The sequence below is a fragment of the Ceratotherium simum genome, chromosome 11, assembly GCF_057802395.1.
Source record: "Ceratotherium simum simum isolate JZ-2026a chromosome 11, ASM5780239v1, whole genome shotgun sequence".
NCBI classification, from domain to species: Eukaryota; Metazoa; Chordata; class Mammalia; order Perissodactyla; family Rhinocerotidae; genus Ceratotherium; species Ceratotherium simum.
Genome location: NC_141910.1, coordinates 52049547 through 52073551, shown reverse-complemented (window position 1 = coordinate 52073551; position 24005 = coordinate 52049547). Strand labels below are relative to the sequence as shown.

General features: G+C 38.4%; 1 protein-coding gene and 2 non-coding genes across 3 annotated transcripts in view; all 3 read left to right on the top strand.

Moving 5' to 3' along the window:
• WDR43 (WD repeat domain 43) overlaps positions 1-24005 on the top strand; it is a 47726-nt gene that overhangs the window by 4393 nt on the left and 19328 nt on the right. The window contains exons 2-9 of the mRNA XM_004418184.3: positions 3309-3446; positions 6470-6591; positions 12911-13031; positions 13810-13949; positions 18021-18123; positions 18686-18750; positions 21148-21319; positions 22986-23072. Coding sequence (XP_004418241.1) covers positions 3309-3446; positions 6470-6591; positions 12911-13031; positions 13810-13949; positions 18021-18123; positions 18686-18750; positions 21148-21319; positions 22986-23072 — 948 coding nt within the window. The remainder of the gene's footprint in view (positions 1-3308; positions 3447-6469; positions 6592-12910; positions 13032-13809; positions 13950-18020; positions 18124-18685; positions 18751-21147; positions 21320-22985; positions 23073-24005) is intronic.
• On the top strand, positions 13405-13489 carry LOC147916000 (small nucleolar RNA SNORD53/SNORD92). The gene has a single exon (XR_015553717.1). It is a non-coding gene; the product is annotated as a small nucleolar RNA SNORD53/SNORD92 (small nucleolar RNA).
• LOC147915999 (small nucleolar RNA SNORD53/SNORD92) lies at positions 23589-23666 on the top strand. Its single transcript, XR_015553715.1, has one exon. It is a non-coding gene; the product is annotated as a small nucleolar RNA SNORD53/SNORD92 (small nucleolar RNA).

The window sequence follows — 24005 nt, the reverse complement described above, 5'->3', positions numbered from 1 at the left end:
CTCCACTACATTTATACTGTGTCTTGCTTTTATAAATCATGCACATATGCCATTCAGACTCTTACTCTGTTTTCTGATTGCCTTCTGGATCAAATGCTGATAAGCTTTCTTCAGACTGGTTTGGTATTTATTGCTTAGCTCAGTCAGACCTTCACATTGGAAAAGACTCTTTAGTGTAAGAAATCACATCGTTTTGGTCTTTACTCCTGGTGCGTCCAGGAATTCAGATTTTCCAATCACAAATATATGAACTAAATTTTTAGCCTACCCTTTCCATTACTTTATTTACTTGCATGTATAGTTAATGTGCACATGACAAGTGCTAGGCACTTGAGAGGAAACAAAACTGAGTATGACTAACACATCAAAGAAGAAATAAAGACAATTCAGATATACCGTGTCTGTAATGCAGAGCAGAGTATGACTTGTGCCTTAAGAGAAAGAAGAGGTTTTTGTGGAGAGAGATTTGAGATGGACCTTGAAGCATGGATAGATTTTTAACCAAAAGAAAATTGAGGTGAATAGGAAAAGGCCTGTCCAAGTGGAGGGAAAAGCAAAAGCAAAATGGGAAAGCATATTTGTGATGAGGGAGTGTCATGTAAGGATAGATTTGGAAATAAGCCTGGAAAAGGTGGGTTGGAGGCAAATTGTGGATGCTTTCGAATGCCAGCGAGTTGTTTATATTGATTCACTCTTCTCTGGGGAGTCATTTAAGTTTTTGATGACAGGAATAACAGGTTCAGATAGAAAATGCCAACAAAAGTCTGTCATAATGTAATAATCAGTAGCACTAAACTTCTGGTTTCAGAAATATTTAGTAATGGGGTAATATTTAAAATATTAGATTTCACTAAAATGCACATTGCTTATATATATATTTATCTGGTTGTTGTGTTACCTGTTTGGGCATGCTCCTCTTGCTGCACGGGAAGTTATTTTATTTTATTTTATTTTTTTAAATTATTTTTATTTATTTATTTATTTTTCCCCCAAAGCCCCAGTAGATAGTTGCATGTCATAGTTGCACATCCCCCCAGTTGCTGCACGTGGGACGTGGCCTCAGCATGGCCAGAGAAGCAGTGCCTCGGTGCGGGCCCGGGGTCCGAACCTGGGCCGCCAGCAGCGGAGCGCGCGCACTTAACTGCCAAGCCACGGGGCCGGCCCCCGGGAAGTTATTTTTAAAAAGATCATCCAACTCTGAGAAAACGTACATGAGTCAGTAGTTCTTTGAGATTAATTAATTGGATTATTATTTAAGTTTAGACCAGTGATCTTCAGAATTGGGCAGAGATTCTGTGGATACTCCTCTGACTTGACTGCTTGCTTCTTCCAAAAATATAGCGATTTTGCTGATAGGGAAATTAGGGCTTTGGATATGTTAATGTTTAATTTCTAAAATTTCTTTGTGCTTTTTAATGTAAATTCGTATCTCCAGAAAAACATATACATGTTTGGACCAGCCTGTGTTTCACACATTAGAAACCTTAGTGTAGATGATTTTAATTTGATTTAGAAAACCAAGAGTACAAGAAATACTTTCTGGAATCTTTCAGAGAAGAGTTTTCTGATAAGATAGTAGTAGGTTGGTATACTTTCCCCACTGTCCTCGCCTGAAATAGGTGTTTATGTTTATAAAGTTATGCGGAACCACATTTGCTCTCTGGGATCATTTAAAGGTTGCTTTAGAAATTCATTTAACTGAAGGTGGGACCTAGGACACACCTTGTGCTAAAGTTTCAATGTTTCAAACAAATTAAATGTTACTGATGAGACAATCAGACTTTTTTATTTTTATGGCTTTTAATTGTAACTTCTCTTTTGGATTTATTAATGTAGATACATTTCTCAGGACTTGCAAAATGTATTATATTTTTCTGTATGTAAAAAGTTACCTTATTTTTTGTTAAGTTTTTTTACTTTTTGTTGACCTAAGTGTGTCCAAGGAATCAAATTCTTCAAATGGAACATCCTCATAACTAAAACGAAAAAACAGAAAATGTTTTATAAGTCTACTCCTTGATATTCTTTAAGCACTGGTAACATCATAGTTTTCATTGGTGGTTTTTGGGTTGAGCAGATTTTTATGTATCTTGGGCTGCTTTTTTGTGCCGTAGAGCAAAGCTCTTGCATTGTTGAGAAAATGTTCTCTTTCCTATGCTATTGATCTGTTTTGCACTAAAAGAATCCATTTCTCAGAGCTTCTTTATGCTAAAATATAAGCTTGGGAAGCTTTAATTAAAAAAAAATCATAAACATATGGAAGAGAAGTTCTGAAATTATAAATAATTTTTCAGCATTATAAACGCTGATGTAGTACTCTGTGATCATTGACTATCTTTTTGATGGACAGGAGCTGTTAGTATCATTTTTGAAATAAATCAAAGAAGTCTTGTGGCATTTGACACTAGATTGAAACTTGTGCCTCCTAAGTCATTAGAATCACCAAGACCACGTGGAACTTGCAGACTAGCCCTTAAGCAGTCACTGGAGCAACTTCTCTAGTGTGCACTCTGTGCTGCTCTACTAGTTACAACTATTTTTTTCTTTTTTTTTTTTTTAAAGATTTTATTTATTTTATTTTTTCCCCCCAAAGCCCCAGTGGATAGCTGCATGTCGTAGCTGCACATCCCTCTAGTTACTGCATGTGGGACTCGGCCTCAGGATGAACGGAGAAGTGGTGCCTCGATGCGCACCCGGGATCCGAACCCGGGCCACCAGCATCGCAGCACGTGCACTTAACCACCAAGCCACAGGGCCGGCCCACAACTATTTTTTTCAACTCAAATTGAAGTAAATGCATGTTTGTAAATATAAAAACATTTGAGTCCCTTTTCCTGAAAACAAAGCTAGAATGCAAGGAAGGATTAAGGGGAGAGAAAGGGGACGCATTGGCTGCTTGAGTATGGCTCTATAATCACTTTGCTTGGGAGTAGAGGCTTCACTTGGACCTTTTAGGACTGGTTGGTTTCTGAGAAGTGGAAGCAGCGGTGAGGCTGCTTGGATCTGTTAAGAGAATACCAAGAGCATACCAGATTGTCCCAACTGCCACCTTTCTTCCAGAGGGATAGGAGATGGGGGACAGATTGTTACGAGCTCTTCTTCCCATTGGAGTGATTTTTTTTCTTTTTTTTTTGGAAGTAGTGAAAAATCATCTGAGAGGGAATCCCACCTCCCCCCGCTTTTTTTGAAGTGTCTTTTAGTAGCAGTCATGTTTCATTTGTGGGGTAGTGGGTATTTGCATTTATGCATTAATAATGTTTCAGTTTTTTAAATACAAATAAAACAATTGTTTTCTCTTTTTTTTCCAGGAAACTCCTCAGAGGAAAAAAAGGAAATCAGAAGCTATAGGAACAAGTAACCAGACTGACTTGTTGGCTCTTGGTACAGCAGTTGGTAGTATTTTATTATACAGTACAGTAAAAGGAGAATTACACAGTAAATTAATAGTAAGTATATAATGTGTGTGTGTATATTTTATATAAAAGATATGACAGGGAAACTGATTATTAGAGATTTATTAAAAACAAAACAGTTCAGGATCTACACTATGGGGGTATTTTCCTGCCCCTTCCACATTTAAAATTCTGAACAGTAATATTTGATAATAGCTATGATAGGTGTCATAGTCCTTATTATGGGTCAGAATATAAAGAGTTGTTGACTAGGTTTAAAATAAGAAAGGGTAAGAACAATTTTAAGTATCACAGATAGTAACTGCAGGAAGGAGCTCACTCACCACCTCTAGGGCTAGGGAACAAGGAGGCAGTTGGAATTATTGCTGAAACTCAGACTTTTGAGGAACAAGTGTTGCTCTCGGTGCTGCTGTCTCTTGAGGCAGTATGGCCCCGTGGGCTGGGGGTCCAGCCCTCTTAGGAGGGGGCTCCAGCTGACTGCTGGTGTCTCTGAAGGGAGGTGATGAAACTGATTCTCCAAGTGTTGGAAAAATTGCATATTGAGTTCAGTTGCTGCTGAAAGGATTGCCACTGCTAGGGTGAAGAAGTGTTGGGGTGATGCAGACTGGGAGACAGGAAGGAACAAGTCCCTGTTCCTCCTCCAGCCTTGCCTCCCTCTAGCACCCCTTACTGGTGGAGCCTACTGGTGATCTGGCTGGCAAAGCAGAGATGTGGTTTGCGGAGTCCCAGCCCCAGCATTGCAGAGCAGAGCAGTAATGGTTTGGTGCTGCAAGGCAATAACTTAACTGGCATAATTTGTTTCAGACAATATCTATTATAATATGTTTTTGGTGTTCACTGAACTGTCTGTATATCGGAATGCTTTCTGTATATATGAATAAAACAATATTTTCTCTTTTAAGTAACATCTACCCATAGATAATTTGGAACTACATAACGTTGAAAAGGGAAAAAATTTATACCTAAATTTGTCACTGAGAGATCTTCTGTTTAATAGATTATGTATTTCTTTGCTTTATGCATGTGTTTAAAAATATAATTGGATTCTGTCCATCTATTTTGTATCTTGATATTTTCCATTAAATTACAATGTAAGCATTTTTCATATTTGTCAAGAACTAATTATAAACATTTTTAATGACTGCCTAAAATCCTACTAAATTAGATAGTCCCTTGGTGTTTTTTTTAAACAGTTATTTTAATTTTATTTATTTATTTATTTATTTTTACCCCAAAGCCCCAGTAGATAGTTCTGTGTCATAGTTGCACATCCTTCTAGTTGCTGTATGTGGGATGCAGCCTCAGCATGGCCAGAGAAGCGGTTCATCGGTGCGCGCCCGGGATCCAAACCCGGGCCGCCAGCAGCAGAGCGCGTGCACTTAACCTCTAAGCCACGGGGCCGGCCCAGTCCCTTGGTGTTTTAACTATTACTGATTGTTTAGGTGGTTTCTGATTTTTTTTTTGTTTTGTTTTAATTTTTTTTTCCCTTACATGGATTCCCAGAATTACTAACCTGTGATTAGTCAGAGGGTTTTAGTGTTAAGGCTTTTTACACAGAGTATAAAAATACTTTCTGGAAGAGTTTTCCTGATTTGTGCTTATATCAACAATGGAAGGATAGTACCTGTGTTTCAGTAGCCTTATTGCCACCATTCAATATTCCCATTAAAACAACAATAACACTAACAAAAACCCAGTTACTTGGATAGGTGAAAAATTTTACCTGATTTTTAACAAGCATTTAAAAATACAGTCACGTGTCCCTTGACAACAGGGAATAGGTTCTGAGAAATGCATCGTTAGGTGATTTCGTTGTCGTGTGAACATCGTCGAGTGGAGAGTTATGCAAACCTAGATGGTATAGCCTACTACACAGCTAGGTACTAATCTTAGGGGAACATTGTCGTGTATGCGGTCTGTTATTGACCAAAACAGCATTGTGTAGCACATGACTATTGTTTTCACATTAAAGATTATAAAAATAATACACAACTGTAAAAAAAAATTAAAGCAGAGGTATGTATAGCAAGAAGGGAATCTCACTTTATTGCTCTCTCCTGTCCTCCCAGTTGAGTGTGGTCCTGGGTATTAAAATACTAAACAAATTGCTAGATGAACAGACTGAAAATGTTACTTTGTTTTGATTTGTATCTCTTGGATTACTAACTTTGAAAATTTTTATTTATTTTCTTGCTGAATTCTGTCTGTGAAATTTATCTGTTCGTATCCTTTGTTCAGTTCTTTGTGTGTGTGTCTATAATAAAGGACTTAGTTCTTTGAGTAGATAGCTGATAGGAGGGAGGGGGAAGTAACTGGGTAGTTTTGGCACTTTTTTAAAAAAGGGATTTTCAAGGATAGTTTTGACTAGACATGATTTTCACCTTAAGTACTGACTTTAAACTCTTTAAGATTTGACTTTACTAGTTCTCTCAAGTGTCACAAACTTTCTGCCACTATACATGAAGTATTTTATCATGCTTAGTGCTCACATTCCTGTCAAAAGTAAGTGGCATTTAGGACTAGTATCCTTTGACTTACTATGTGGAAGTATGTTTTTCCACCAGAGGAAAAGGGAAGGTTAACATCTGATGAAGTTATAGTTGATTTATCTTCTTCTTCTTCTTCTTCTTCTTTTTTTTTTTTTGCGAGGAAGATTGGCCCTGAGCTAACATCCGTTGCCAATGTTCCTCTTTTTACTTGAGGAATATTGTCGCTGAGCTAACATCCGTGCCAGTCTTCCTCGACTTTGTACATGGGATGCCACCACAGCATGGCCTGATGAGCAATGTGTAGGTCCACACCCGGGATCTGAACCCGCAAACCCCGGGCCGCCAAAGTGGAGCGTGCGAACCCAACCACTAGGCCACTGGGCCGGCCCCAATTTATCTTATTTTTGATGTTGGAAATGGGTGGATGTAGGTTAAGGCTTTTTTAGCTAGGTCAAGGCCTAACATTTAGTTAATTGTTTAGTAACCAAATATTAGGGTGCATATTATCATATACCAGATGAGTTTTATTTTGTTTTTCTTTTCTTAAATTTTTTTTTTAATCTGCAGAGTGGTGGACATGACAGCAAAGTCAATTGCATACAGTGGCATCAAGACAATGGCTATTTGTATAGTTGTTCAGATGATAAACATATTGTGGAATGGAATACACAGACGTGCAAAGTAAAGTGGTGAGTAACATTGATGGTTCTATGGTATTATTGGAGGAGTAACTTGGTTACCGTTTGGAAATGTATTAGAGTTTGACAAGTCAGGACTGTATTCTTGCTATAAGTAAAATTTGATATTGGACACAGTGGGGAATCTAGACACTAATAAGGTTATAGACTGTTCTCAAGAAACTTTTAATCAAATAGGGCATGTAAGATTTTAATACATAAAAGTTAAGTAATGGTACAAGAGTGAAATAACTGCACAAGAGATGTCATAAGGTAGCATGTGATGACTGGTCAGATGAATAGGATATTGTTGGGAAGGCCTGGTGGAAGAGAGAGGATTTCAGTTCGGTCTTCTAGGATAGGTGAGATTTGGATAGAAGAGGGTGGGAGAATCCTTTCCAGGGTGGGGAAAGGAAGGTGGGGAGATGGCAAGAGCAAGGCTAGGAGAAAGGGAAGTGAAAGATGCACTTGGAGCTGAGTAGAGTAATTTAGAGGAGGGGCATACTAGGGGATAAAGGCTGGTGGAGGATATGAGCCAGAGTATCTCAGGACTCTGGCCTTAAGTGTCTCTTGTAGATAAAAATCTCAGACAGCTCTTCTAGTTCAAGCACCTAATCCTGTGATTGGCTTATAGTAGATTAGATGTTCAATAAATGTGGACTGTTGAATGAGGTTCAATTTATTGTGTACATGAGAACCCTAAGGAGGATAATGATGCCCATGGTCCTACAGCTAACAAGTGGTAGAGGAGTTTGAATTCTGGTACAGTGTTTTTCTACCATACTGAAACTACTTTCTTGGATTCTATTCAAACCATTTCTCTCCAGGTAGCAGGAGAGAGCCACTGAAGGTCAGTGTCTTCAGAATAAAGTAACCAAAATAATGCTTTGAGGAAAAGTAATCTGTCAGCGATGTGTAGACTATATGGGAAGGAGCTAGTTCAAAGGCAGAGAAGCCAGATCCCAGGTGGTTGTTGTAATAGTCCCGGTCTAGGATGGTAAGAGTGGAAAGTAAGAATGGGAAAGATAGCAATCAAGAAGAATCAGCAACACTTGGGTAGGATGGAGGGGTGTATTGAGTGACAGAAAGGAGTTAAATAAAGGTAACTACCAAGTTTTCAGCTTTGTGAACTTCGGGAAGTAGTGGTGCGGTTAATAGAAATTATGATCAGAAGAGGGAAATGGTTTTGGACTATTTAGACAAGTTGAATTTGAAATATGTGAAAGGCAAGACCTAACAGACAGAGTGGTGATAGAGGTTTTGAGTTTAAAGGAGGAGGGCTTGGGGCTGGAGGTGCAGATGAGTAGTCATCTGCCTAGAGGTTCTCAGTAAGGGTTTGTGCTCCATTTACTTGCACAGTAGTTTCCACACTGGTGACTGTCAGAAACACCTGTGGAGATTCTCATTCACTAGGTCTGGGGTGGGGCCCATGCACCTGTATTTTCAAAATGCTGTCTGGATGAGAGTTCACAAAGTCAGACCCTTCACATAGGGACTAGTAATGTTCAAGGCACTGTTCCCATTACACACAGTATTGTATTTAATCCTAACACTGTGAAGTGGCCTCCTATTTTACAGTTGAGAAATAGGTTAAATCAGAGCCTGAGCTCTCATCTAAACTGTACCGTCTTGTATAATATTGTGTTCCCGTTTCGTTCTTAGCATTCTAAGGCTGCTGTGATTTTTGTTTTCTATGTTAGGTACTATTTCTTGATTTCTTGCTACAGAAGATGAAGGTTTAGCTCTCTTAGCCTCCCCATTCTCCCAATATTATGTCACAATTTTTTGATTAAGCAGTATTCATTGTTTACATTATGACTACTTAAATATTGTTATAGATGAGCATTGGACTGTACTAGGGTTTTTTTTTTTTTGTGAGGAAGATCAGCCCTGAGCTAACATCCATGCTAATCCTCCTCTTTTTTTTTTTTGCTGTGGAAGACTGGCTCTGAGCTAACATCTACTGCCAATCTTCCTCCTTTCTTTTCCCCAAAGCCCCAGTAGATAGTTGTATGTCATAATTGCACATCCTTCTAGTTGCTGTATGTGGGACGTGGCCTCAGCATGGCTGGGGAAGCAGTGCTTCGGTGCGCGCCCGGGATCCGAACCCGGGCCACCAGTAGCGGAGCGCCCGCACTTAACCGCTAAACCACGGGGCTGGCCCCTGTACTAGGTTTATATTATATTTTTGGCACACAACTTTGCTTTTCTTTAATATTTTATATTAAGTTTTATAATTGCCTTATTCTTCTTTTGCTTAGTTTTGTGTATACCTATCATTAGTTTGTTCTCCTACAGTAATGTAAATCTTCTCGGTTATTTTCAGACATCAGTTAATCAGTTTTATTTGTTTCTTGGAGGACTTCTCTGCTTTCTTCCAGGGTCTCCTGAACAGCGATTGTCCTGAGATTTCCTTTCACCATCAGCTTGAAAATTCTTTTGTCAGACGGAGCCTCTATTTCTTGGATCCCATTTTTCTCTTTGTTGGTTGACTCCTTCCTTTTGGTGAAGCACATGAATTGGTAGCTTCCTGAGAAAGGGTGTGTGGATGGTAGATTGATTTGCTTGTCCACCAGTGTCTTTATTCTACCCTCACAGTTGATTGATAGTTTGAGGGTATAGAATTTTAGGTTGGAAATAATTTTCCCTCAGGATTTTGAAGCACTGGTTCATCGGTTTTTTAGCTGTTGGTATTACTTATCCTTAGTATTCTAAAAATATCCTGAGCTTTTTTCTTTAATCAATGAACTACCCTAGCTTTCGAGGGACCATTTAGCCTGAAATTTCTGTTCTTCATTTTTCTTGCACTATGTGTTTGATAATTTCAACCCCTCTGTTTCCTTTGGTCTTTCTCTAGTATTCTGTACTATTATTTAGATGTTGTATCTCCTGGACTAATCCTTTAAGTTTCTTACTTTTTTCCCCTCTTATTTTTTCCCTTTTGTCTTTTTCTTCTGTTACCTGGGAGATTTCCTCAACATCATCTTCCAGATCTTCTATTGAATTTTAAAATTTCTCTTAACATATTTTTCACTTACAGGAACTGTTTTTTGTTCTCTGAATATTTTTTTGTTGCATTATGTTCCTTTTATGCATATAATATTTTCTAACCCTTTAAAGATATTAATTATAGGATTTAAAGTTTTCTTTTGTTCCTTCCATTGTTTCACTCTTGAGGATGTGTTTTGATTTTTGTTTGCTTTTGGTCTCTGTCTTTCGTCTTAAAGGCATTCTTCAAATGACTGGAGATCCTTGGCTGCCTGTTGCTATTTGAAAATGAAACATTAAAAAGCTGATTGACGGGGGCCGGCCCAGTGGTGTATCAGTTAAGTGCGCGCGCTCTGCTGCTGGTGGCCTGGGTTCGGATCCCGGGCATGCACCGACACACCGCTTGTCAGGCCACGCTCTGGTCGCCTCCCATATAAAGTGGAGGAAGATGGGCATGGATGTTAGCTCAGGGCCAGTCTTCCTCAGCAAAAAGAGGAGGCTTGGCATGGATGTTAGCTCAGGGCTGATCTTACACACACGCGCGCGCGCGCGCGCACACACACACACACTAAATAAAAAAAAAAAGCTGATTGGAAGGCCTCTGTGGGTGTGTGGCTCAATTGTTGGGCTTCATTTGTAGAGTGATGGAGAGGCCTTCAAATGTCAGTATGTATAGGTCATTTCCTCTGGAAGCAATTACATTTTCCAGAGAGCAATCTTCTTATCTAGTGCTTTTCAGTGAGCTCTAATGTGCATGGACATTACTTGTGCATACAGATATGATTTAGTAGGTCTAGGTTGGTGCTTGGGAGTCCTTAATTCTAACCAGTTTTCAGGTGATGCTGGTGTAGGAGGGTTACAGTTTGATTTTCAAAGCTCTTATTGGGGGAGGGGTGGGAGCGGTGGTGGTGGTGGTGGTGGTGGTGGCGGCGGCGGCGGCGGCGGCGGCTCTGTGCTCACATTTTCAGTGCTGAGTGAGGAAGTAGATTCAGGAAGCTTGTGAAGGTGGGGATCATGTCTTTTTTTTTTTTTTTATTGATGTTTCAATAGTTTATAACATTGTGAAATTTTGGGTTGTACATTTTTGTTTGTCCATCACCATATATATGTCTCCCTTCACCCCTGGTGCCTACCCGCTACCCCCATTGCCCCTGGTAACCACAATACAGTTTTCTCTGTCCATGTGTTGGTTTCTGTTCCACATATGAGTGAGATCATACAGTATTTGTCTCTCTCTTTCTGGCTTATTTCACTTAACATAATACCCTCCAGGCCCATCCATGTTGTTGCAAATGGGACGATTTTGTCTTTTTTTATGGCTGAGTAGTATTCCATTGTATGTATATACCACATCTTCTTGATCTAGTCATCAGTCGAGGAACACTTAGGTTGCTTCCACTTCTTAGCTGTACTGAATAATGCTGCAGTGAACATAGGGGTGCATAAGCCTCTTTGGATTGTTGATTGCAGGTTCGTTGGATAGATTCCCAGTAGTGAGATAGCTGGATCATAGGGTATTTCTATTTTTAATTCTTTGAGGAATCTCCATACCGTTTTCCATAGAGGCTGCACCAGTTTGCATTCCCACCAGCTGTGTATGAGGGTTCCTGTTTCTCCACATCCTCTCCAACATTTGTTGTTTTTTGTCTTGGTGATTATAGCCATTCTAACGGGCGTGAGGTGATAATCTTAGTGTTGTTTTGATTTGCATTTCCCTGATGATTAGTGATGTTGAACATCTTTTCACGTGCCTGTTGGCCGTCTGTATATCTTCTTTGGAGAAGTGTCTTTTCATTTCCTTTGCCCATTTTTTGGGGATCATGTCTTTTTTAATAAAAATGTATCAATTCAGTGAACAGGTGTTGAATAAATATAAGTGAGCGTCAAAGCTGTGGGAATTGATGAGAAATTGTCAAAAATATTAGGAACCCATGAGGGTAGAGGAAAAGTTCTCTGGTACGTTATTGCTGCATTTCCTTGATTACTAGTGCAGTTGAATGTTCATGTTTATTAGCAATTGGTATTTCTTCTGTGAATTGCCTGTTTATATCCTTTGTCTCTTTTTGAGTTCTTTTTCTTGAACTTAAGAAGCTATTTCTTGAACATAATGAGCTATTTATGTATTCTGAGTATTAATCCTTCGTCTATAGTATATATCTTTGATATTTTCTCCTAGCCTTTTGCTTTTATTTTGATTTTATGACTTTTTTTGTGGTACAGAGTTTCATTTAATTAAATCAGGTCATTTTTTCCTGTATGATTTCTGGTTTGTAATTGCTTTGAAAAGCCTTTCCTGTTCCCAGGATTATAAAAATGTTCTCCTATATATTTTTTAATACTTATTTTTAATCAATTAGTAAGTTGCGTGTGTTTATAGTATCAAGTAGAAATCTAATTTTGTTTTTCCAAATGAGTAATTTGACATATTCCAATATGACTGGCAGAACAGTACATTTTCTTCTACTTGAGAAATAACCTCTTTTAGTAATAAGATTGCTACTGTTATTTCTTGACTTTGTAAGTGAATAGCCAAGCTTCCTGTGGCTATAATAGCATTAACGTGTGCAATAGACTGCAAAGTCTCATTTGCTGTTCATATTTGAGGTATTAGAAAGGGATCATCTATACCTAATTTATTTTACCCTATCAGATGAGGGCTCATCTATGTGGGTTTGAAGTGGAAATAACCTTCTGGACTGTGCTAAGTAAATTAAAGATAGATGGAATGAATAGAATGGACTTGCAGAGGTCTAGCCAACATGGTGGTTTCCTGAGCGTTAACAAAATCCACCTCGTGGATCACAGGATATACAGTTACCCATTTTACATTCTTATAACTTACCCGCTTTCTGGTACCTCTTGAGAATCTCTGTTATCGTCCTATCAGGGAGGCTTTATGTTAGTGATGTGTCCAAGGTTAGTTACCTGACATGAGCTTTTAGGGAATACATTTTGGCATAGAACCTTAGGTGGTTTTGTTTTTTTTTGTTTTTTTTTTTTTTTGGTGAGGAAGACCAGCCCTGAGCTAACATCCAATGCCAATCCTCCTCTTTTTTGCTGAGGAAAACTGGCCCTGGGCTAACATCCGTGTCCATCTTCCTCTACTTTATATGGGACGCTGTCACAGCACGGCTTGCCAAGCGGTATGTTGGTGTGCGCCTGGGATCCAAACTGGCGAACCCCGGGCCGCCACAGCAGAGCGCGTGCACTTAACCGCTTGTGCCACCGGGCCGGCCCCCTTAGGTGGTATTTTTAATGCTTGATTTGTTTTTGTTATTTTTTTGCTCTGAATAAAGTTTTATCCCTATTCATTGAGGTATTTTTGTTTCTCTTCACAATACAGCAAATGGAAAGGTGACAATAGCAGCGTCAGTTCCCTGTGTATCAGCCCAGATGGAAAAATGTTGCTTTCAGCTGGTCGAACAATCAAACTATGGGTTTTGGAGACCAAAGAAGTCTACAGAGTGAGTGAATCAGATTAGTTATAAGCATAACAGTCATCTAGAGTAAATATGAAGAAAGGCAGAAGTCTGAGCCATAGGATATTGGTTTAAGAGTAGATCCTTTATTTTCAAGCTTATCAAATGTAAGCTTAATAGACAAAAGTTAGCCTCCGAATCTGGTTTGATTTAAATAGGGGAGACGTATCCATTTAACGTGCATTGGAAAAATGAATATAAGAAGTGGAATTTGTATTGGAAATCTTTTACTTTACTATGGAGTGATTATAGTAATTTTGATTTCTACCTTGCATCCAGCATTTGGTCCACTTACAGTATTTAACTATGGCGATTGAGTATCACATTTTGAGTGCGCTCAAGGGTTACTGAACACTTGGTGCTGTGATGATGCCTTAAAATTGTGGTTTCGACTCACTGAGAGTAAAATGAAGACCTACAATTCCTTGGCTGTGTCTGAGCACCCATGCACCCCATTAAAAATGGATAGAATTAAGTGAATCTTCAACTCAAAAATGGAAGAAATAGATTGTGGGGTAGGGTCATGGGATTTGGAAAGGGACATCTTAATTTTCACTGTTTTCAGATGGATTTTTTAAGAAGTGAGAAGAATATAGCACAAATAACCTTAGTTACATAGAATTAAATTTAACTATTACCTTTAGTCTGGAGCTCTGATGTCAGTTATGTATCATATATATCTTGTTTATGACACATGAGGACTCTTAGTATCTGTTACTGCTTTGTATCCATCCTCTCCTAAATGAGATTTAATTTTCTCTAGCACTTCACAGGACATGCAACGCCGGTTTCATCACTTCTGTTCACTACTATCAGACCTCCTAATGAGAGCCAACCCTTTGATGGAATTACAGGTCTTTATTTCTTATCTGGAGCAGTGCATGACCGGTTACTTAATGTCTGGTATGTAGTCTTTTGGATTTGGAAGGTAACTTTGCCTTGAAAAGACAGAATCTGTCACAGCTTATATGGTTAATGTAAATGATGAGTATGAGACTTGCTTTATTGTATTTAATATTAAATTTACATTGACTTATAATAAAGAATTGAGCCTGCCTAAAAAACAGATCTTTATGAGAAAAATTTAAGGGCATTCATTACATAATGGAGCCTCCTCCATGCATGTTTAGAGGTACAGTAGGCGATATTTTTGTGACTGCACAATTTAAAAATAACCTTTTGTTTTTAAATTTTAGGAAATTCTGTGATTTGGTTGAAATATATGACTCCACTGAGTTAATCTAGTACAGTAATGTCTATTTACTGATGATTTTCTGAGGACATTAAATTCTTTGGCTTGTCTGAGAATTTGCAGTAGTTGCTGTTACTAATTCCCTTTGAAACTACTTTTAAAAGTAAAAATTAATTTGATATTAAAGGGCTAGCAAAAAGTTTTTAAATTTAAGAAATATAGGAAATTTCTTGGATTTTAGACATCATCTGATGGTGAAGTTAACTTTTTTTAATCCTACTATTCATGGACAAAATGAGTAGAGATTTAAAAAATAAAAGTAGTTTCTCATCTTAGTGATCAGTTAGTTGAGCATGCTCTTGACCATATAGAGTTATTATGAATTTATACCAAATAATACTCAGAAGTGGGACTCATCAAATGTGTATTCCTTAAAGTAGTTGTGTTGGGAAAGGTTCATGGGGCCTAATGTGGACCTCTGTTCACCTTCAAAACCGTCAACTAAGCTGTAGTTTTTAATTATGCCTCTCATATCAAATTGAGTTGGTTTTCTGTTCTCTGTCTTATTTTTGAGGAGCTCTTGTTGGGATAATTTCTTTTAGTTCTAGAGGATTTAACACTTACATAAGAAATTAGTAACGTCAGAAAGTTAAAATCCGCCACCAAAGGCTCCTGACATTATTGAGGTGCTTCAATTTTAAATGCTTCCTCTTGTTGGCTCCCTAGACCTAGGGGTCTCCAGCTGCAAAATTTCTTCTATAAAATAAAAGTTGATTTCTGTTGTCTTAAGATCCTGAAAATAATATGTGTATGCCGGGGGGCTTCCTGGTAACCGGAGAGTAAACTTAAAAAACAAAGAAATTAAAACCCATGTTGAAAGGCCGCCTGAAAAGGCCATTTATGAAGCTCCTGAAATTTTGTTTTGGTAGGCAGAGCAAAGGTAGCAAAGACCCTAAGGTTTCCTGATAATTACCTTTGAAAGACACAAATTTCTGTTAAGGAAATAACATTTGAAAGCTTCTAGCCGCTGAATGGAAAAAAAAACAAAACAAAAAACCTTTCATATTACTATAAGGAGACAGTATTATCTCCTATTGATGGGCTAAGATTGCAATTTCTTCTGTATATAGGAGTCTGATGGCAGTGATTTTGAACATGTGTAGTATGAATGACTTCATGTTAGAGTGAATCTGGTTTTCTTAACACATTGTGCATGAAATATTTAGAATTTATCAGATCAACTCTTAATTTTCATCTAGACACAAAAATATTGGAAGATTGTTTACTGGTAAATGTATAAAGTCTCACTAGTTGATTAAAAAATTGATTTTGAATCATGTTTGTAAACTGTGTTTGTTACTCTGTTACTCGTTTACTTTTTTTGTGCCTACGGTTTTTTAACAGCCTTGTTGAGGTATAATTGACATATAATAAACTGTACATATTTAAAGCGTACAGTACAGATAAGTTTTGACATGTGTATTCATCTGTGAAGTCATTATCACAGTCAAGGCAGTGACCATGTGCACTGCTCCCAAGAGTGTCCTCATATCTCTTTGTAATCCCCTTCTGTACCCATCTCCAGGCTTGTTGACGTGTTTGGGACATTACAAATAAAGTTGTTATGGACATTTATGTACAGGTCTTTGTATAGGCATATGATTGATTTCTCTGGAAAGCACCTAGGAGTGCAATGGCTAGATCATACGATAGGTGTATATTTAAGTCTTTTAGAAATTGCCAAATTTTTTTCAAAGTGGTACCAATTTACATTCCAACTAGCTGTGTATAAGAGTGCTAATTCCTTCACATCCTCACCAGCACTTGATATGGTCATTTAATTTTAGCTATTCTAATAGGTGTGTAGTGGTATCTCAGTGTGGTTTTAATTTGTATTTCCCTAATGGCCATTGATGTTGAGAATCTTCCATGTGCTTATTTGCTAGCTGGATATGTTCTTTGACCAAGTGTCCAAATATTTTGAACTTAGTTTTTATTGAGTTGTTTTCTTACTGAGTTTTGCGAGTTCTGTGTATATTCTGAATACAAGTCCATTATCATCAGGTTTATGCTTTGTAAATATTTTCTCCTAGTCTATGGCTTGTCTTTTTGAGGAAGAGAGTTTTTAATTTTGATGAGAAGTCCAGATTATGTTTAAAAATCTTTGCTTAACCTAAGATCACGAAGGTTTTCTCCTGGAAGTTTTATAGCTTTAGGACTTACATTTTGTTCTGTGATCTGTTTTTGTTTTGCTGAGGAAGATTTGCCCTGAGCTAACATCCATTGCCAGTCTTCCTCTTTTTGTATGTAGCCCCTGCCACAGCGTGGCCACTGACAGACGAGTGGTGTAGGTCCACGCCCAGGAACTGAACCTGGGCCGCCAAAACAGAGTGCACCGAACTTAACCACTAGGCCACCAGGGCTGGCCCTGTGATTGTTTTGAATTAATTTTGTGAACATGGTACGAGGAATGGATTGAAGTTCATGTTTTTGCATTATGGCTGTCCAGTGGTCTCAGTACTATTTGTTGAAAAGACTGTCTCTAGTGAATTGGTTTTGCATATATACACGTATATACACATACAGTCAATTCTTGTTATTTGCAGTAGGAATATTGTGTAAAGTCCTCATGAGCACTGATTTAGTGATACTATTACTCCTCTGGGAAAATAAGGGTTAAGTTTCTGCAAGCCTCTCTGGTCACAACATTTTTGTTATCTAATCAGTACATAACCTTTTTTATGTGTGTTCCTGTTTAGAGACCTTATTTTGTGTATATATATATATATACACATACACACACACACATATGATGAACTCATGTCAGAACAAAGTTTATCTAACACAAACATTTTCTCCATAAGGCGCATCACAGCTTTTTTGCTCTTAGAACACTAAACAGCACTGCAGCACTACTCTTGGGGGCCATTTTAAACAGTGAAATCACCAACAAAAAGCACAAAAGCCAAAAACATGGCACTACATAGAGTGCAAAAAGAATACTTTTCATAGTATGAGAGCTGAAATAAGAAGGCAGAGCACAGCCTTGTTTTACCTCATGTGTATGGGGCAACCCATACGTTTTACTGCTCTGTACATGCCTGTTAAAGACCACGAAAGCGCCACAAATATTATTTTTGGGGTTTACAAATAAATTTCGGCAAGTAGGCGAATTATCAAATAAGGAATCAGTGAATAATGAGAATCGTTTGTGTTATGTTTGTGTATATATATGGGTCTATTTCTGGACTCTGTCTTCTCAGTATTGCTATGACATTAATTCTCCTCAATTTAATCTATAGATTCAATGCAAACCCAGTCAAAACTCCAGCAGATTTTTTTTGTAGAAATTGACAGTCTGATTTTAAAATTCAAATTGAAGTGCAAAGAACACAGAATAGCCAAAACAACTTTGAAAAAAAGAAAAGAGTTGGAGGACTGACGTTGTGTGATTTCAAGACTTGTTGTCATGCTACAGTAATCAAGACAGTGTGGTATTGGCATCTAGATAGACAAATCGATTAATGGAAAAGAATAGAGAATGTTACTCATTGTTTAAATCTGCTGCAAACGCACACATTAATGCTTTCTTTTTTCCCGTGTAACCATGTTGTATGGTAGTGGCACGAATGCTTCCCTTATTTTGATCTTTAGTCACCTTATTTAGCTTTTAAAAGATGAAAAAGAAAATCTAATGTTTTTCGAAATCTAATCTAATCTAACACCCTGTAGGTGTTTGCCCCCGTCTGTCTTATTATCTAATCATTGGTTTTGTTATCTAGGCAGATCCGGTCAGAAAACAAAGAAAAGAATGCAGTGATGTCTTTTACGGTTACAGATGAACCTGTCTATATTGACTTGACTTTGTCAGAAAACAAAGAAGAGGTAAAATGGCTCAATTTTCGAGAATTTGTTTTCGGATTTCACAGATATTACTTTTAAAAGCAGGGTTTTGATGATTTAATGACTCAGGAAAGTGGGGACATGAGGGAGGAAGAATGAAACATTAAATTCTTCTTAGACTGTTTGAAATAACCATTGTCACAGTGGTGAGCTCTCATGAGGGGAAGGGACCATGAGTGGCATTTGCACAGCCCTGACTGCTCTGACCTGGGGGCATGCCAGCTCCCTGGTGTCAGCCTCTGCCCTTGGTAGTGACTTTGCTCCTCTGACTTCTAGGCTTCCTTTTCCTTGACTGTGTTTTCTTTTATTGTCCTAAACTTTTATTTATAATCTTGACAATAATGACATGAATTGTTATTTTGGTGGCAGTAATTATTTCTAAATGCAAGGGTTGTGCATACTTGCTGTTCTGGCTTTTCTCTGGTTATTTAAAGGAGTGGGGAGGAGAGTTGACTTTTCCTAAGTATATTATGAAAGTAATTATCCATTGCAGTAGACTGGAGTATATTACCTATTGGAGTAATCAGATAAATTTTTCTTTTAGCCTGTCAAGTTAGCTGTTGTTTGCAAAGACGGTCAAGTTCATCTTTTTGAACACATATTAAATGGGTAAGTTAGACATTATCAAGTCCCTGTCTTATTTCTTCATACTCTCACTTTTCAGTGAGATTGTTTTGAAAGCATTCTTAGATTCTTTATCCATATGACTACATACATTCGCAGGGAGAACTCAAGTTCTTGGAGTTGTGGGCCATTTCTTCATATTTGTGGTTAGGAGGGTGGCTTTTTATGATGTATGCTTAGTAAATGTTGGTAGTTCTAACGATAAATTTTAAAAGAAAGTGGTTCAGTCAGAGAACTTTGCTTATGAACTTTGGCAATGCCTTAATTCCTATTTTTGATAGTGCTTCCCTTGGCCGCACACATGTGGATCAGTGAAGCCTGGCATGCTAGTGTTTTGGTAGACAGAGGGGATAGTGCTGTTGGTAGGTTGTTTACGAGTCATAATCCAGGGGTCAGCAAACTATGGCGTACAGGCCAAATCTAATAGAGACTATATGTGGCCCCCCAAAATTAAAATATTTACTATGTAGCCCTTTACAGAAAGTTTGCTGATCCTGGCCATACACTATAAACGTGTTCTGAGACTCAAGTGCACAATTATGTTAAACTTCCAAATAGTTTCAACCTCGTATTGTCAGTTGCTATCCTTCCTTTTAAAATCCTAGTATAGGAATTTATTTAAATATAAACTAACTATGAAAGCAGTATAGATTTATTTTAAAACATTCAGGATGCATAGACAATTGATTATAAAATCCAAGTCTCCTTCCATTGAGTTCTGCTCTATAGAGGTTAACTATTAACATTTTAGCGTGTAACAATTGATGCCTTTATTCACAGAGTCTTATGTGTGGTGATCTGGCGGTTAAGATTTGGCACTCTCACCACTACGGCCCGGGTTCATTTCCCGGTCAGGGAACCACACCACCTGTCTGTCAGTTGTCATACTGTAGTGGCCGCGTGTTGCTGTGATGCTGAAAGCTATGCCACTGGTATTTCAAATACCAGCAGGGTCACACATGGTGGACAGGTTTCAGTGGAGCTTCCAGCCTAAGACAGACTAGGAAGAAGTACCCGGCCACCCACTTACGAAAAAATTGGACATGAAAACCCTATGAGGAACAGCGGAGCGTTGTCTGATATAGTGCTGGAAAGTGAGAGGTGGCGCAAATAGACTGGGCAGGGTTCCGCTCTGCTGTCCACAGAGTCATTAGAAGCCGGAATCGACTTAATGACACTAACAACAAAAATGTGTACATGGAATGTATAATTGAAGGTCCAGAAGTAGTGGGCCATGGTGAGGACTTGGCCGGTAATAAGCCATTGAAGGATTTTGAACAGAGGGTTGATAGGGCTTGACTTAAGTTTTAAGTTATTCTCTCTGATGTGTCGAGAAAAGACTACAGAGCGGGCAAAGGCCAAAGCAGAGACCAGAAATCCTGGATAGAGGTGGTTGTGAAGTCAGGATGCTAGGAGGAGTGAGTTGGAAAGATAAGGGATAGTGGGGTGCTTACAATGGAAGTTATGGAGGGTGTGCACTAACTGTTGATAAGCTGTCTGTGGTGTGAGGAGTGAGCAGCTGAGGTACGGTGAAGGACAGGGTTGTTGGAGGTAGGAAGGTTAAGGAACTGAGAGGCCAGAGTGTGAGAAGGGTCATCAAACTGCTAAGAAAGGAAGTCCTCAGGAGAGTAGTGTTGGACAGAATGACAGTGAGCCACTAAAATCTGTAAGAAATATGGGGGAGTGACCCAGAGATCATTGGATGATGGCAGGAGGGGAACGTAGATGGTACCTGATAACAGCAATTTCAAAAGTTTTGGAGGTGAAGGAGGGAGAGACTATTTGTCTTAAAGTGTCGGTGAAGAGCAAGGAGCGTACTTAAATCATGTCCAAGGCCCCGGCACAAAGGCTGTAGGAGAGAAAACAGCTACAACTTGGGAGGGCTGAGGGATGAGCCAGTGTAGAGCAAGAAGGTGAAGAGAGCCCTTAGGGAAGAAATTGAGAGTATAATTTTGCTGATTATATTTTGTTGATAATTTTGCTGTTGGAACTATGTTGCAGAGGTCATGGTAAGGCTCTCGGGGGTTGGGAGCGATTGGAAATGGGGCTGATTGGAATGGGGCATGTATAGAGCCAATGGGACTGAAGCTCAGGGTGGTGAGAGAGCACTTGGGAGCTTGAGGCCTCTTGTCGGGGTTGACACATGGGATAGAAGGGCAAATAGGTCTCAAGGCAGATTTCGGTGGTGAGGACTTGAATGTTGGCGGGAGGGGACTTATGAAGTCTTGACAGGAATACTAGTGCTCTGGGGACCCTGATCTCTCCTGCTGGTAGTGTGGAGGCCAGAGGAGGGTCACATTTCATTACTTGATGCCAACTTCAGAGAACTAGTATGAAATGTTGTTTCAAATTTTCTAATCTAATTTTCTTCCCCATTTCTAGATACTGCAAAAAGCCCTTGACTTCAAGCTGCACAATTCAGATAGCAACACCTGGGAAAGGCAAGAAAGCAACAGCAAAACCCATCCCTATTCTAGCAGCTGGTTTTTGCTCAGACAAAATGTCATTGTTGCTTGTATATGGCAATTGGTTTCAGCCCACCATTGAGCGAGTGGTACGTAGATGCTACTCTGGAGTAAAACAACATAGCATCAACATCTCCACGGGAAAGAATGATTTTAAAATGATACATTGGTCTGCTTATAGGAATATTTAAAAAAATCCTCCTTTTCCCTGACTGAAGGGCCTTTCACTGGGTGGTTTATTTTATTTTATTTTATATATTTTTTATTTTTATTTATTTTTTTTTTTTGTGAGGAAGATCAGCCCTGAGCTAACATCCATGCTAATCCTTCTCTTTTTGCTGAGGAAGACCGGCTCTGAGCTAACATCTATTGCCAATCCTTCTCCTTTTTTCCCCCCAAAGCCCCAGTAGATAGTTGTATGTCATAGTTGCACATCCTTCTAGTTGCTGTATGTGGGAAGCGGCCTCAGCATGGCCGGAGAAGCGGTGCGTCGGTGTGCACCCGGGATCCGAACCCGGGCTGCCAGTAGCGGAGCGTGTGCACTTAACTGCTAAGCCACGGGGCCGGCCCTGGGTGGTTTATTTTAATCTGTGAGAACTCCCTATATAAATTTTAGTTAGCCCAGTACATTCAGAATATTTTTTAATGCTTAGTCAATATAAAACATTATTTGAGATATTTTATTCCCCCTCCTCCCTTTTTTGGTATTATGTCTTTGAAATCTGGTGTATGTTTTACTCTTACAAGCACATCTCAGTTTGCACTAGCCACATTTCCAGTGCTTGGTAGCTACACATTCCTAGTGGCTACCATTTTGGTCAGCACAGGTATAAGTGAATTTTGCCCAATTATCCGAAAGATAAATCTTAAGAGCCCTTAGTAATAGCACCCATTGAATTTTCATTTATAATACTTTTATTCAGTAAGGCTCTCAGGGAGGCTATGAGTGCAATATTATATGCCCAAGCAAGCTCTTGTTGAGTTTATTTAAATACTTTGTACTTTTAAAAAATTTAATACGTGAATATGGTTTAATACAAAAAGGAGAAAAGTGTTGAGCTGTAAACAAATCTCCTTCCCATACAGGGACCCCCTAACCCCCATCTCTGGGCTCAGCCATTGTTTCCTGTTTGTTTTGTGTCCAGGTATTGATTGATTATATGGGCATAGAGGATTACATAAAACCTTAAAGCTTTATGGGCACATAGATACTTTGCTGCATCTGACTTCCTTCCCCTGAATAATACCATATTGCATAATGGAGATCTACCTTAGAGCATTTTGTTAATCAGTAGTCCTGTCTTTAACTTGCTTGTGGAAAGGATAGCAGTAGGAAATCTTAGGGTAGGACCATTTTTTTTTTTTGAGCACAGATTATTCTTTACAAGGGTGATGAACTGATATGTTTTCTTTAAAATCTGGTACATTTAATACCAAAAATCTGTTGATGTTTTAAAACTGTATTGTACATGTGAAAAATTTGAGTAGTAGATACTTTAAGAAGAAAGTAAACATCATGCCTAGTATCTTCAGTTTACCCGTTTTCCTCAGCCACCGTCAGTCTGAATGGTTATCAGTCTGAATGGCTAACAGTTTTGTGTGGAAGCTGCCCATACTTGTTTGTATTTTTATAAAAATGTACAACTGGGCACGAAGTTTTTCATTTTATTCTTATTTCCAATTGCTTTATTTGGTATTGTCTCCTTTTTTTTTTCCCCTTCTCACCCCTTTCCCCCTTTAAAATTATATTTCCAGGCTTTAAATTCCAAAGAAGCTCATATGTGTTTAGTAAGGGATATTTCAAACTGCTGGGCTCCAAAAGTAGAAACAGCTATAACAAAGGTGAGTGCATTACATATTAGAAGTTGAGGAAAAAAGAGATTTGGGTGAATTTAAATGTTATGTAATACTATGTTTAAACTCTTTAATATCGTTTTTATGATCTTAACAAATTTTGTGGGGTTAGGTTTTAGACATTAAAATTGTAAAACTTTCTCCATTTCTGTGCTCTTGATTTGTTGAATGAATGAGTAAATAGATGACTGGAAGTTGAAGACCTTGGATTTAGTTCTTCCTGACTCCTATGCATGATCATCTGTGCAAGGAAGTCTGTAGGAATAAATATCGATATCAAATTTATCAATAAATTATTTTATCAATCTCAGTACTTAAAGGAGCATAACTTTGTTGAGAGGAGTTCTGTATTTCAGGGTGGAATAAAACCTGAAACCATAATGGGTCTGGAATTTGATACCATATATAAGAACATCATCGTGATGCTTTATTTAGTATATAATATGGTGTCTACATGTGAATATCATATGTTTGGCAGTTTAATGAGAAAAGGAAAGCCAAGACATGCTATGATGACATGCATATGGTTTCGCTTCTGGCTGAGTTTCAGAGATGACACCTTTCTCTTGGCTGTCTGAGCATTTCTGGCAAAGATTGATTACTGGAGGTGGTCGTAAAATACACAACTTCACTCTTGAACATTTTTAAGTCAGTGTGTCCTTGTGTAATCTGTAGATTTTGTTTTTCCTGGTTTTTAGTCTTAAGTAGTATTGAAGGCTTTAAAACGGTGAACTTTGAGGTTATCATTTAAAAACTTATTTGCCAACATTTAATTAAAATTTATCTTTTTATGACCTCAGTAAAATTTAAAAAAATTTATCTTTAATTCATATCATATTAAGTTTCCAGCGGAGCATGCGCACTTAACTGCTACACCACGGAGCCGGCCCACATATTAAGTTTCCAATAGGAAAACCTTTT